Raw genomic sequence first — 15,583 nt, forward strand, 5'->3', positions numbered from 1 at the left:
TTGGTAAATCCTCGTTTATGAAAATATGAAATACATATAGATTGTATGTTAATTTGATATAAGGGAAATTGTTATTTATTATTTTACAAAGTTAGAAATTGAAAAAAGCCCTTGAGTGCAAGAAGTATATAATTTAAGTTCACAAACGGAGATCAAAACGAAATTGATTAAATTTATTATTTTAAGTAATGCAAAACAATGAAAGAGAAGAAGAAACAAGATAAGGGCAACTCAAACTTCTCAAAGGTAAAAACTAAACATTAAGAAGTAGAACCAAAAGGCAACAATTTGCGTGTGTATCAAACTAAGATGAAAAGAGAAAATAAAGAAATTAGGGAGTAGAATCCCATCCCCGCACTAGAGTCTGAGGCTGTGCTATGTGGAGCTGGTGCTGGCCCCATCTGGTACCTTGGACCATTATTAACCGGTGAATCAGCCAACAGAGACGGTGAAGGAGACGAGAATGAGCTTGGTGATCGGACTGGTCTAGGAACAGGAGCTGCAACAGTACCCAACGAGGCTGGTAACACTACTATTTGAAGCTTTTGTCCGATGTCGCAGTGACTAGGAACTCCGCATATAAAGTTGTGGACTCCTGGTTTTGTTAGAGTGACCGTGTCGGACCCGGTTTCGTATCTTTCTAATGGATTAGATGGTTCACACAGCTCGAAATTGTTGGGAGTGACTTTATTGACGTCGTGGTAGTCTTTGTTGTATACGAAGACCAAAGAGTCTCCGACTTGAAAAGTTCTTGAAGAAGCCCATGCCTCATAATCAACGCCCATCATGGTTCACCCTTTTGAGTCTCCGACATTGTGAACGGTGCCTCCAACTACAACTCCAAACAGTGCCACAAAAATCATCAAAGAAGCAAATAAGGATTCGTTCTTGATCAAAGCCATGATCGTTGTTTTGTTCTTCTTTATTTGGAATGAGAATAAGCAGGCCAAGCAAGTTTGGAAGAGATATATGAAGTTGTAAGTTTGTTTGGTTAGAAGTCGAGAGGGCGCTGAGATGTTTATATAGGGCCCGAAGTATCGTTTGAGCATATAACCTTTTCCCTTTGTGAATTTGAAGATTTTTATATTTATCTAACCAGTAATATATACTAAATAATTTGATTAATTCCTAATATTGTTTTGCTTAGGTCCGTTATTCCGTTTTCCATATATGAGAGAGATACAATCATAGGATGGACCTTATCTACTTTAGATTTTCTTTTTCTAATTTTGTTTTGCATATATATTATTGATTTCTTTTTTTTTATAATGGCTCTACGCATTGTTTTGAAACCCGACACAGGTCTGCGTTTGAACCGGTAAACCTGGTGATTCAGAAAAAAAATTCGGTTTGGGTTTTGTGGAAACTTCAATATTTAGAAATCCGCAAAAATCCTCGAAAATCCACTAACCCCGAAACCCGATACCGGTTGAACCACCGCTTAAACCAATAAATAATTTTTTTAGTTTTTAATTATGTTTTATATTGTAAGTTTCCAATTAAGAAGTTAGGGACTGACAAAAAAAGTTAATTTTCCTTTTTCAGTTTTATATTTGTAATTTTTAGATTTTGATGAAGATTTCATTATGCTATTTGAAGAAAATGAAGTGAAGGATGGTAGAGAAAACCAAAATTAGTTGATGTGATTTAGTGCTATTTTATTTCCGCTATTGACAATTTATTACAATGATGATCTTTTACTTTTGGTTTATTTTGGATTTGAAGTTTAATTTATTATTCACATTAGGCATTTAAATATTTATGAATTTTATGTCTTGATTTTTTTTAGATGTCATAACTCTTACCTTGTTACAGAAAATTTTAATTAGTCTAAACTATTTTTTTTTATTTTGTATGTCAAATGGAAAAAAAAATATAATAAAGTTAAGTATTTTCTAAATGTTTTTTAAACATAAGATATATACATATCCAAACTATTATTTTATGTTTTAAAAATATTTAGACAATATTAAACTTTAATTTATGTATCTTCATAGCTAATATATTATTATAAAATAAAATTAATTCATTTATTAATCCGCGGTTCATCCACGGTTCATCCGCGGTCGACCCAGTGATCCAGTGACCCGATAATTCGTTTGGTTCAGTGTCCGGGTCGGGTTTAAAAACATTGGTTCTATGTAACTGATTCGGTGATTTGTATCCTGCAATTGTTTTCTTTTCCTTTCTGATCTACTAGAATTATCACCCTTAAAACTGGTGTAAATAAACAGATTTTATAGGCTATCTTTTTATTTTTACGACTATAACTTTAGATATTCTTGGTTAAAATCTAAAACAGATAAATCTATATTAAAGTGCAATTACGGATCAGTAACCACAAATCTTAAATAACCACAGATTTTTCTGGTTGTTCTATTCCGGTCTGGTTACCCAGACTACTTCAAGTTTGAGTAATAGAATAGTCGTTTGCTGTCGAAAAAAAAACCACAAATCCTAAGTAAATGAAAGTAATGACCAGAAAAATTCGGCTATGATAGTTCCTATATTTTCTGTATTTAATTTGGTCTTACTCTTACTCACGCTTGAACTTTGATTTCCTTTTCAATTTATTTTACCATGAAATAAAATTTTCTCCATTCACTTTATTTGCGTTAAATCTCTTAAAATAACTCTTAAATTGTATTATTTACTTCAAAAACAATTAAAACCGAACATAGCTTTTATATGTTTTACTCTTAGGTTTGTCTTTTCTCCTGTATGCAAAGAAGATCAAAACCCATCCAACAAAATTTACTTAATAAATTGCTAAAAATACCGTAGTTAACACTTTTTATAATACACTTAATCAAAAATATATTCTAACATTTGAAGTTTAGAGTTTAGTGATTATTCTTAGGAGTTTAATATTTAGCGGGTCGGTGGATTGGGTTTATAAACTTCTACAAATGTTTTATAAATTATTCTCAAATATTTATAATAATTTAGGAGAGTTATTTAACTATTTTTATCATAAATCTAAATTATTTATAAAAATAATTATTTTTAAAAATGATATCAAACTTGTGGTAAAATTGAAATTCTTTCTGTTGGCAACAAAAAAAAAAATTCTCTCTATGCTAAAAGCTGACAAAATGACTCAAAATAAATACGTATCCGGAAACCACGAATCCGGATCCGGATATTAAATTCATGGATCCGGGTATCTTGAATTTTCCGGATATCCGGATCCGTCCTAGGCCTACCCCACGTCCTTGCAAGTTTTAAAAACAAAAATAGGGGAGTTATTTTTTTTATTTTTTTTAGAAAGGGCTTACAAATAGAGTAGTTATTTCCTTAATATATTTGTTTTATATAATAAAATTTACTAAAACAAAGAGTATGTCTTGATTAGATCTGGACTAGCTACCAAGAAAAATGTCAGAGGTGGATAATTGTGTTTGTCAGGAACCTGGAACTTTGAACTCACAATAATAAACCCATAATAAAAATCAAATACAAATAATTTTCTGAAATCAATAATGCTAAGTAACGTATCATTAGTTGGAAAAGAAATAAAGTAAGTATCATTAGTTGGAAAAGAAAAAGTAACGTATCATATGAGAATGATATTTTTTTTTACACGAGTTCCAGACCAGCGCATTGCGTATGGTGAGTTTATTTGTATATACTATCGAATTTTTTTTATATATATTTGTTCATTTTATTTATACATATATAATATTTTTTGTTGTTATTATATAATTTTTTCGATGGACCGGATCAATTTTTATTAAAAATTGTGGAATTAAACTATAATTAATATATTATGGATTGATCGGATTCGACATTAAACAAATTATGACACAAAAATCTTTTTTTTTCTACAACGAACACATTCTTGAAAAAACTGAACAGTACTGTTTCCACAATTGAATTATTTTGACATTTATCTTCCATATGGTTTTGAAAGGTTTCACATCAACTATCGAATTGATACATGTCATTTTAATGCTTTTATTTGTATGCTTAAGGAAAACTTACATTTTTGTAATTTAAAGTCGTTCTAAAAAATTCAAATATAACAAATAAGAAAAATATAAATATAAGAAAAATATAACATATAAGGTTTCTCATTTTTGTAATTTAAAGTTATTTAAAAAAATATAACATATAAGGTTTGTTCATTTTTGCAATTTAAACTCATTTTAAAAAATTCAAAATATAACATATACGAACAAATCTATTTTTTATTATATGGTTAATATGATTGTTTATTTTTTTAATAATATAAAATTAAACAAAAATGAAGAATGATGCAAAAATTGTTATCAAATCTTTATTATTCATAGTCATTAACTGCTATATATATGTAAATTATATTAGATAATGCCGTAGTTTTTATTTAAAAAAAGAATATACGGTTTTTATATTTTGGGTTAGTATAATGTTCCTCAGTAATTGGATTTGGACCAACATTTTTTTCAATTGATTCTTAAACTGGTACGTAAGTTAAATTTTCATCCTAATTAAATGACACATAATCAATGTTTTTTTAATTAGTACAAATTTAAGGTTATAACTTTTTAAATGATTGTCGACATACGGAGGATGATATATCTACACTCCCCAAGTCCCAATGTTAGCAAACAAAAAGGTTCGTTTCTTTCTTGTTTTGGTTACTACTTACTAGTGTTTATTTATAAATAATCTTCTGACAACCTAGCTGCTGCCATATTCCTTTTTTTGTTCACCACTAAATATTATCTCCTTCGTTATTAAATAAATCATTGCACCTTTGTAATTTTTTTTTATCTTTCTCTTGTAAGTTGGATCTGTTCCCTGAACTCATTCACACGTTTGATATATGAAAGTTGGATTTATCAATACTTTTTTTCTTCTGGATACGTGTTTACACTATGCAACAAAAAAGACAGTTGTACCTTTTTATATACAAAAAGATGTCTAATAAACATATAAATGTTAAATGGTCAAAAACTGAATAAATGCTTAGGTTCTTTTTTGATAATTTAAGAATAAATCCTACGCCAAACTGATCCAGATTAATCTCCCAGGGCGTGTGATCCACGAATAGTCTCGCGTACAGAATTTGTAAATGGATCAAAATCCGTGTGGTGTTCAAACACATCGTGAAGTAATTTTTTCTAGGAAGATTCGAATTCACAACATACAGGAAAGAACCCCTTACCACTGGGTCACGATGTTTGATGTTTTGAACAATGCTTATGCTTAGGTTAATGCTGCGAAATACCTTGCTAGTAATCTAGGAGTTATCATCTTTAAACATATGTTTTTTACCTCTAAATATATATTTCACTCAACATAAAATTTCTTGTTTAAAAAAATAAACCTTACCCTAAGAGATTAGTATATACTTTATCGTCTCATCTTGTATCATAGAAAGCTAAAGAACACCACATATAGTTGTTGTTTTTTTTGACATCACCACATATAGTTGTTATTCAGTTTAATTCATTGTTTCCCTCAACCATTCATAATTAAATCTGGAAATCCTGTGAATGTGGAATTAATCATTAGAGTAATTAATCGACCCGTATAGTTAGTTAAATACTTAAATCATTGAACATATAGCATCAGGGGCGGATCCAAAACCTTATACAGTATGGGGCAAATTTATATTATATGAGACCATGTAGTAAAGAATATTCAAATTAAAAGCACTAATGTAAACTTAGTATTAATTTCTTAAGGAAAAAGACAAAATAGCATGGAGCACATGCCCCACCCATCTCTTACTTGCGTCCGCCCCTGTATAGCATGCATACCTACCCAAATCCCCCTATTATACGAAGCACATGATAGAGAGACACAAAGGAAAGATAACTAGTGTGAACAAAAAAAAAACTATTTTAAGTAATAAATAAATTAATCAACATGGATTGGAGAGTATAATAAATTTATTATTATGAGTTTAAAAATGACGCGGACTAGAGTGAAAGAAGAATATGGCAAAGCTCATATATATTCCTTTCTTTTTCACCACGTCGCTTCACTATTATTATCATCTTCTCTCCCAAATCAATCATCTTCTCTACTAACCTCTCCTTCTCTCTGTCTTTTCAACCCCCGCGTTTTCTCACTGGTATGAGGTACCTCCATCCTCCTCCCTCTCTCTATCTCTATCTCTATATGTATATTTTATATCGATGTGTATAATTTTATATTCTCTGCCTCGTCTTCTTCTTATTCTTCGTTTCTTACTCTGTTTTTTCAAAAAAGAAACTCAATCTTCAGTTTAGTTACGAATATGTATCTGCGTATGTGTACATCTCTATTTTCTTATTAACTGTAGATTTTGACTGGAAAAAAAATGATTTTGGATTCATTATTGATGAGCTCACCGTATACGTTTTGTGGGGTACTCTTTGTTTCGTTTCAAATATTATTAACCTCAAAAAGATAATTTCTTGATAAAAAGGAAGCAAATCTTGATAAACTTTCAAGAAGTCGAAGAAAGTCTTCTAATGATGAACTTGATTAGTGCAGAACCAACTGATCTCTGTTTAATGGTGAGCTTGACGATGGAAGAGAAGCAATTGGACTTCAACCGCCCGCTTCTATCAGTTAGACGTCCCACACAAGCTTCAGAGCCCGAGATCAAACCAAGATCTTCCGATCCAGTAACCAACAAGGTCCCTCCTCCTTCGTCTCCACCGGTTTACAAGTCTGATATCAAGTCAGGTCCCGTAAGGAACCCAGGAACCGTCCCTTTCCAATGGGAACACCAGCCTGGAAAACCAAAAGACGAAACCAAACCGGGTTTACAAAGCTTCGTTGAGCCACGTTATGTGCCAAAGCTTCCTCCTGGGAGGGGTAGAGAAGGACAAGTATCATCAGTGAGGAAGCCTGAAACTAGATTCGAGGATACTTATCTTGATGCAGCTGATACGCTTTCGAGATCTGAGTCGTTTTTCTACAACTGTAGTAATGTGAGTGGTCATGGTGGGACGGTGGTAGAGCCTTTTGGAACTTTATCGAGTGATAGACAGACGCAGGATCTAATGATGGGGAGGTTCTTGCCTGCAGCTAAGGCCTTGACTTCAGAAATACCTCCTAAGGCAGAGGAACCGGTTAAGGAGAAACAGAACAAAGCTGGGGATAATCAGATTTGCTTCAGAAGCTCTTTTGGAGTGTTGAATCCAGTTCCGTCTGTGAGGATGCAGGCGCAGAGAGCTGTTTCTGTTCGCCGTATGCGTTCTAAGTATCTAGATAGTTCTAATGAGCCTGTGAACGAAGATGAGAGGAAGTTGAGACTAAATGGTTCAGTTGCACAAGGTGGGTCATTACCAGTTGAAAGCTCTTGCACTTCACGCACTAAGGTCAGCAAAAACTTTGGTGAGCTCTTGGCTAGTGATGATAACACATGGAAACCTTCTTCAGAGTCTCCTGTGGCTGAGAAAACTCTGTATGTAGATACTGTGCATTCACTAGACAAGATGGTACAAGAAGAGTCCATGGAGCAATCTTTACTTACAGAAGAAGTGCAGAACTTGATTAGACCCGGTGAGGAAAGTGTTATAAGAGATGAGGCTTTCACTGAATGTACTGATCAAGCTATTGTTGCACTGCCAAAGTCCAATGTGGTTGTGGAGGTTACAAAGGAGAAGATTGATCTTGAAGCCAATTTTCAGAGAAACACAAGGAATCTTGAAAGTACCAGGCTTCACCAACGTTCAAGTTATCATATTGTGCCACCACCACCATTACCAAAAGCTCCTTCAGATTCTTGGTTGAAGCGTACATTGCTTACAATCCCACCAAAGAACAACTCATTCACATGGTTACAGTCTCTTGGAGCTGATGATAATAAGATTAATCAAGCAAGTCCCAAGTGGGAAACTATGGTCAAAACCTTCAATACACAGCAAGGGTTTGTGTGCTTCTCCAAGGTAAAGCTAATGTGTCTTTAATTATCAAAGTCAATGCTTGCTTAGTAGTCAAATGTGTTTTGTTTAGCAAATTGATTAGCTTACTTGTTGAACATGTTTTGGTCTTTCAGGAGACACTCAACCCTATACCAGAGGCTTAGCAAGACCTGTATGTTTTCCACACCAACTTACTTGTAAATTTCAACAATAAAGATGGGATGAGCCAATAAAGTTTGGGGATTTTTAGTATAAATCATGAAATAAAAGGGTCCTAAATGAGAAAAGCTATGAATATAGGTTTGGGTTTGTTTCTTCTTGTTGAAGTCATGTACAGCTAACAGAGATTTTGTGGCAATAATACTCCATAATTCCATGTGACACTGTTTCTTTTGCCCTTCTTTATATGTTATCTACTACTAGTAATAGACCTTTTTTTTGTTCTTTTGTAATTATGTTTCTGAAATGTAAAGCTGAGAAAGTAAACCTGAAGACTGCAGAACTGAATTAAATACATTACCTTAATGGTTACTAGCGCAATTATTGAAAATAATTTTTGGTGTGAGAAATTCAAAGTTGATCCTCTTTATAGTGTCATGGAAGGTCAAATATGTTTCAAGAGTAGTAAGAAGATTATTAATATAAGAAAAAGATTATTAAAGAAAAGAGAGGTTTCTTCATCAGCTAGGTCGACATGAAAGAAACTACTGCTTTAAGAGATGGTTTATTGATCTTCGTGATTCTTCTATCTTTAACGCTTGTATTCATGGCGGTTTTTACTTGCTCCAAAGAGAAGAAAAAGAAGAAAGATTCCGGTTGCATTGGTGGCTGCGGTTGTGGCGATGGAGGCGGTTGTGGTGGTGGAGGAGGTTGTGGTGGTGGAGGAGGCTGCTAATCTTTTACCCAAATGAGATATTTCTTGCTCACTAGTTAGTTTCCTTGGTTTTAACTACTACTCCGAACGTATCTATGCAGACGTAATAAGCACAATATGTGCATTATCTTTTTATTATTGAAAGTTACGACCAATGGCAATATTTATTTGATGTAGTATCGGATCCTATTATCAGTATTATTCTACCTCAGTATAGTTTTATCGTTTGCATTGCACTAATCATATTATAATTTCTTTTTAACGTCATATTCATGTTCTACTATAATAGCAAAATAAAAAGTTAGTTGAAAACGAGATTTATAATCGCCATGCAATATATCCAAACGAGTAATCGAGGAGTTGTCATTCGTTTTTTCTTAATCTAGAAGAATTTCTTATTTTCTCACATTCTCCTTCTCGCAACCCATCAGAATCATCCGATGATCCAAATGAATAGTACTAAAATCAAGAATTGCATAAGAAATTTCATATAAAGAGGTTTTATTAGCTATACGATTGGCACACCACACACTGGTTGTCTTGTCTCCCTTTGAAAGTGATATAGTGCGCCGAATGAATCTTTATCTAGTCCCTTCTATTTTCTTGGAATAAATTTAAGCTTTAAACATAACTATATAACCCATATATCACTACAAAAAAACAGCGGTATTCTGACGGACATTCTGACGGAAAATGAAATCCTCGGAATATCCCGAAGAATTTCCGAGGAAACACAAAATTTGGTTTCCTCGGAATATACCGACGGAATTCCGAGGAAATACAAATCCGTCGGGATATTCTTATGGAATACCGAGGAAAAACGTATTCCTCAAAAAACCCGATGAATTCCGAGGAAATATTATAGACGTTAGAGAGCCGTTGGGGGATTTTAAAAATTCCGAAGAAATTCCGACGAACTAGCCGTTGGCGTCGGAATTCCGTCAGAATTTCCTCGGTCTGTCGGCAGGATTTCAAATATAAATACAAGCACCCTCATTCACTCCATATCTTCATCCTCCCTCTTACTTTCTTTACACACGAATTTGATTCATAAAAAACATGTCTTCTTCAAATTATTTTCGTTCTTGGATCGATCGACCTCATTTGGATCCGAACACGAGATTGCTTACGGAAGAATACCAACGAGGTATAACCGAATTCATGGGGTTAGTTCACCGACAACCGGAAGCAAAAACAGGTATGTTAAGATGTCCTTGCTCTAATTGTAAAAATAGAAAGGTTATTAAAGAGTGGGATGTTTGGACTCATCTATATTTGAGTGGGATTACACGAAGTTACAAAATTTGGTATCATCATGGGGAAACTGATTATGAACATGGTAGTACTAGCGAACCTCAGCCAGCAGTTAGATTAGAAGAACCAATTAGAACGGATGTAGATTATGGTGTAGGTACTGAGCAGATGGTAAATGATCATTTTAGAGGGGAAGATTTACCCAATGCAGAAGCTAGGAGATTTTATGATATGTTGGATGCTGGAAAGCAACCATTGTACGAAGGTTGCAGAGATGGTCATTCAGCTTTATCATCTGCTACAAGATTGATGGGCATTAAAACAAATTATAATTTGGCTGAAGACTGTGTGGATGCGATTGCTGATTTTGTAAAAGGTATTCTACCCGAGGATAATGTAGCTCCTGGTTCATACTACGAGGTTCAGAAACTCGTAGCTGGTCTTGGTTTATCGTATCAGGTAATAGATGTATGCAGCGACAACTGCATGATTTATTGGAGGGCGGATGAACAGCGGGTTACATGCAAATTTTGTGGAAAGCCTCATTATAAAGATACGAGTGGAAGAGTTCCAGTGCCATATAAAAGGATGTGGTATTTACCTTTGACGGAAAGGTTGCAGAGGTTGTATCTGTCTGAACGCACAGCGCAACCAATGAGATGGCATGCGGAGCACTCAACAGATGGTGAGATCAGACATCCTTCAGATGCAAAAGCGTGGAAGCATTTCCAATCAAAGTATCCCGACTTTGCGTATGAAAGAAGAAATGTCTACCTTGGATTATGTACTGATGGTTTCAGTCCGTTTGGCAAGAGTGGAAGACAATATTCTCTATGGCCCGTCATTCTTACACCATACAACCTCCCCCCAAACTTGTGCTTGCGACGAGAGTTTTTGTTTCTCTCGATTCTCGTTCCCGGACCAGAGCATCCTAAGAGATCACTTGATGTGTTTCTTCAGCCACTAATATATGAGTTGCAACAACTATGGGCTCAAGGTGCTGAAACATACGATGTTTCGTGTAAAGAAAACTTTCAAATGCGGACAGTACTAATGTGGACAATAAGTGATTTTCCAGCATATGATATGTTGTCTGGATGGACAACGCATGGAAGGATATCATGTCCATATTGTCAAGATAACACTGATGCTTTCCAACTAAAACACGGAAGGAAAACGTGTTGGTTTGACTGTCACAGGAGATTCCTACCACCTGATCATCCATATCGTAGGAGTAGGAATTTGTTTACGAAGAACAAGAGGGTGTTTGACAGTCCACCTCCGGAAATTTGTGGGAAAGATTTGAAGATACAACTAAGAGATTTTGGTGCAGAAAGGACGCCAGAAGTCGGTGGACATGAGCGTTTTCCGGTAGATGCTGTTGGAGAACTACATAACTGGCACAAAAAAAGTATTTTCTGGGATCTGCCATACTGGGAGGATCATCTGCTAAGGCATAATTTAGATGTCATGCATATTGAGAAGAACTTTTTTGACAATCTCATGAACACGATCCTTAATGTTCAAGGTAAAACAAAGGATAATTTGAAGTCAAGACTGGATTTAGTCGATATATGTGCTCGTTCAGAACTTCATGTTGATGAAAATGGTAGGGCTCCTTTTCCCATATACCGACTTGATGCAGAGGGAAAAGATGCGTTCTTTGATTGGATTTCAAACGATGTGGAATTTCCAGACGGTTACGCATCAAATTTGCGTAACTGTATCGACAGAAAGGAAGGAAAGTTTACTGGCTTGAAAAACCACGATTGCCATGTAATGATGCAGCGCCTCCTTCCGTTCGCCTTCAAGGAACTATTACCACAAAATGTTCATGAAGCAATTGCAGGGATAAGTGGTTTCTTCCGCGATTTATGCACGAGATCAGTGACTCTTGAAGGTATTGAAAATTTGAAGACTAACATAGCCGTGATTCAGTGCAACCTTGAGAAGATATTTCCTCCCTCATTTTTTGATGTTATGGAGCATCTTGTTATTCACCTGGCAAGAGAATTGGAACTTGGTGGTCCTGTGCAGTATAGATGGATGTATCTGTATGAGCGGTATATGTTCCATTTGAAGAAGATGGTGAAAAATTTAAGTAGGGTGGAAGGTTCTATAGTCGCACAGATGATCAATGAAGAAACTTCAAACTTTGCCGAGTACTACTTTCCAGCAGAAGTTCAGACCAAAAACAGAAGACCTGCTCGGCATGATGATAGAGGCGAACGGGCAACATATCATGTTACGGTTCCAGACATTTTCACAGACGTTGGACGACTTAGCGGAAAACCAAAGGACCGTCGACTTACTGAGCAGGAGCGCAGTAATTTGCAAACATATTTGCTCACCAACTGCGAAGACGTTCTTCAATATGAGAGGTAAATAAATGAGCTTACAAATTTTTATTTTAACAAGTTGAAATTTAAATCTTAATTAATTACATTATTGTCATCATATACAGGATTTTCATGGCAGAAAAGCGGTTCGAGTATAGATACGCCACAGAGGACGAACTAGAAGAAATGAAGCAGAGAGAATTTACTGGATGGATGTTTACTTATGTGAGTGCTTTAAACAAATTAAAATATATTTTATCACATATTTATACTAATTCACATTTATTGATATAACATATATATATATGTGCTATTAATAGGTGTCTGCTGGTTTGGCCAGAGGTGAAACATTTGACGATTGGATACGTGAGATGGTCGTTGGACCAAACTTTGTTGTGAAGTCATATCCGAGATTTTGTACTCGAGGATATGCATTCACAACTCAGAAGAGGAGACGTTCGAGTACGACTTATGATGATGGCGTTTGTTCTGCATCAGGAGATGATGTATACTACGGACACATACATGAGATTTTGGAAATCAAGTATTTGGGCATGGTTGGATTGCGCTGTACTGTTTTCTATTGTGATTGGCACGACAACACCCCAGATCGAGGTGTGAGAACAGATGCATTTGGTGTTACATCAGTAAATTCGAGGCGAAAGCTGCAATATTATGATCCTTTCATTTTTGCTTCTCAGGCCGATCAGGTAATTAAATGTTAATTATTCAGAATGATTCATCATCATGTGTATTAATTTATAATTTTTCTAAATGTTACAGGTTTGTTATATCAAGTACCCCCGGGTAAGGAACAGAGATGATCCATGGAATACTGTTACAAGACTCAACCCGAGAGGCCGAGTTCAGGGAAGTTCTGAGCTGGAAGACCCACTACAACCAAGCACATCCGGCAACTGTAGTGCAGCAGAAGATTTAGCTGGAGTTGGCCTTGTAGTCGATTTAACCGACTTTGGAGAGGAAGCCGTCGTTCACGTAGAGGATGAACCAGTAATTGGAGAGTTTCACCAAGATCCAGATTCAGATTCATCTAGTGATGATGACTCGGAAACAGAATATCATTGATTTTTTTTATTTTTTTTAAAGAAATACCGAGGAAATTCCGAGGAACACTTGATATAACCTCTTTCCTCGAATAATAGTTATTTGGTTAATCTAGCAAGGCAAAGCTGAATACGAATTAAAAACTACTCAGAACACAACCAAATAAAACGAAGAAACCATGTAAAAGAAATACAAACTCATAATTAAGAAACCCAAAAAAAAACTCAGTTCAAAATTAACAGAAAATAAGACCATAAAACGTTAGAATAGAAAAGAAAATAAAATAGATGGTGATAGCTCCTACTCCTCGTCTCCTGCTCCAGATGTTCCGCATCATTGGGTCTCTTGGACCTCTTTCTTACCCTGTGTGTACCACTCGAACCCGAACCAGAGCTGGATGGAGAGTTGTCCCGATGAACTACATCATCCTTTTGGCAACGACACGGCCTGATACGTGAAATGGCAGCCCAGATCTTGTGTAGCATGTCGTTGTTTGTCTTTATGCTCTGATCTCTCCAATGTTGTTGCTGGCGCGAAGTGGCGTTCGGTGGAAGCTCTTGCAGCTTGTACTGGCTGGAGTCTGATGGGAGTAGCTGATGGGGTTGTGAATCATCTGGAATGGCTTGTGCAGCCTCATCTTCTCCTTCTTCATCAACCACGCCCTTGCCTTTGGTCTGATATTTTGGCGTGAAGAAGGATGGCTTGTCTACTAGTGCGGTAGCAGGGGGTAGGAACTCAACTGCAGCCTCTGAAAGTAGAGAAGTGAGACCGATCTGAGGTAGGTGGCAGTAGAGTGTTTTCTTCGCTCGGTCCTGGAATACGTAGACGTAAGGACCATCCCGATCGATCCTCGAGTGGGGACCAGCTATGAACTCCTTACTTACTAGAGAAATGACATCCAGGTAGTTCCAAGCAATGTTGTTCGATCTGTCCAGTGCTACCTCCTGGTTCTTGCAGTCTACACCCACATGTCTAAGGATCCGAGTAATCACTGCACCAAATCCACATGCATTGCTCTTGGATTTGGTTACTTTCCCCTTGTATCCTGCTAAGTTTGCGGCCAGCACCGCTCCCATGTTGAAGGCAGTAGCAGGTGGGAATGTAGAGTTTCCAAATGCCGGTAGCAAATGCCTCACACCTTGGTACAGGAGGCACAACTCCCATTGCGTGACTGATGCGGCTGTGGTTGTCCCGTATAGCAATGAGCCAATGAGGCGTGTCGCATATCTCAGTACTGGGCTCCGGATAAGTGACTCCTTTGCCTGAGAAGATCTATAAACCCATGTGCCAATCGTTTCCCAGAAGTTCAACAGCTCTGAAGTCCAATAAAGACCATATGTCCTCTCCCCCGCACTCAATCCAAATAGTCCGCAGAGGTCTGTGAAAGATACCTCATAGTATACTTTCTGCACTACGAATGCCAGAAAACCTTCCTCATGCCTATCATCGGGACGGGTGACGTATGCGGATGCTATGAACTGGCGTACCAACTCCGGATAAGTGGGTTCCTTGAGGTTGCATAGTTGGCCTAGACCCATGTTCTGGAACAGTCCTTCAATGTCTGCTTGGATTCCCAATATTGTCATCGTCTCAGGACATGCTAGTTGTGTAGCCGGAACGGCTACCTTCTTCATGTTGTTGTAGTGGGTGGTATCAGACTTATCCCACTTCTTTGGCCTTTGCTTCTCCAGCTGTGACGAACCCGCTTCTTGTGTGTTTTTCTTTGCTGATGTTTTCGTGCGCTTCATTCTCTACAAAATAGAATCATTGCTCTCAACATGGTTATAATCAATTAAGAACTCAAAGCAACATGAAAATGAAAAGCGAAATCGAGTTGTGATAAAAAAAAAAACAAATTGAAAAAAATTCTCAATCCCTAAATAATCTCAAATCCTGTTCCAAACTCGTTAATCACAGACAATTGTGTTCTATTCCATGTTTAAACATCTGTTTCATGCATATTTGATCAAGGAATCAACACGGAAATAAGAAATTCACAAAACCCAAAAAATTGCTCAAGAACACGATTTCAGAATGTGGAGATTCGCGGAGTATACCTGTCTTAGGGTGAAAACGAGTGTAGGAATCAGGTAGAGCTCAAAAAATCAAGTGGAATGGAGCCCAAAATTGTTCAAATCGGATGATTATAGAGAGAGAAAGAGGGGGGGCGAATTATAGGGGAAATCAGAGGGGATGAGAGTTCT

The 15,583-nt window shown here is 36.3% G+C and overlaps 1 protein-coding gene and 1 pseudogene across 3 annotated transcripts; one reads left to right on the plus strand and one right to left on the minus strand.

Annotated features, from left to right (window-relative positions):
- Nucleotides 1-242: 242 nt before the first annotated feature.
- LOC106341316 lies at nucleotides 243-937 on the minus strand (annotated as a pseudogene).
- Nucleotides 938-5,953: 5,016 nt separating this feature from the next.
- On the plus strand, nucleotides 5,954-8,670 carry LOC106336899. Of its 3 annotated transcripts, none has more exons than XM_013775873.1 (3): nucleotides 5,954-6,064; nucleotides 6,469-7,871; nucleotides 7,982-8,670. In XM_013775873.1, exons 2-3 carry the CDS (start codon nucleotides 6,489-6,491, stop codon nucleotides 8,009-8,011), a joined length of 1,413 nt encoding a protein of 470 aa, XP_013631327.1. In that variant the 5' UTR covers nucleotides 5,954-6,064; nucleotides 6,469-6,488; the 3' UTR covers nucleotides 8,012-8,670. The 3 variants fall into 3 exon arrangements, with proteins under 3 accessions (XP_013631327.1, XP_013631326.1, XP_013631325.1); XM_013775872.1 differs by having other exon boundaries at nucleotides 5,955-6,071; nucleotides 7,982-8,462; XM_013775871.1 differs by lacking the exon at nucleotides 5,954-6,064 and having other exon boundaries at nucleotides 6,153-7,871.
- The last annotated feature ends 6,913 nt before the right edge of the window (nucleotides 8,671-15,583 follow it).

Source organism: Brassica oleracea, chromosome C4 (genome assembly GCF_000695525.1).
Source record: "Brassica oleracea var. oleracea cultivar TO1000 chromosome C4, BOL, whole genome shotgun sequence".
NCBI lineage: Eukaryota > Viridiplantae > Streptophyta > Magnoliopsida > Brassicales > Brassicaceae > Brassica > Brassica oleracea.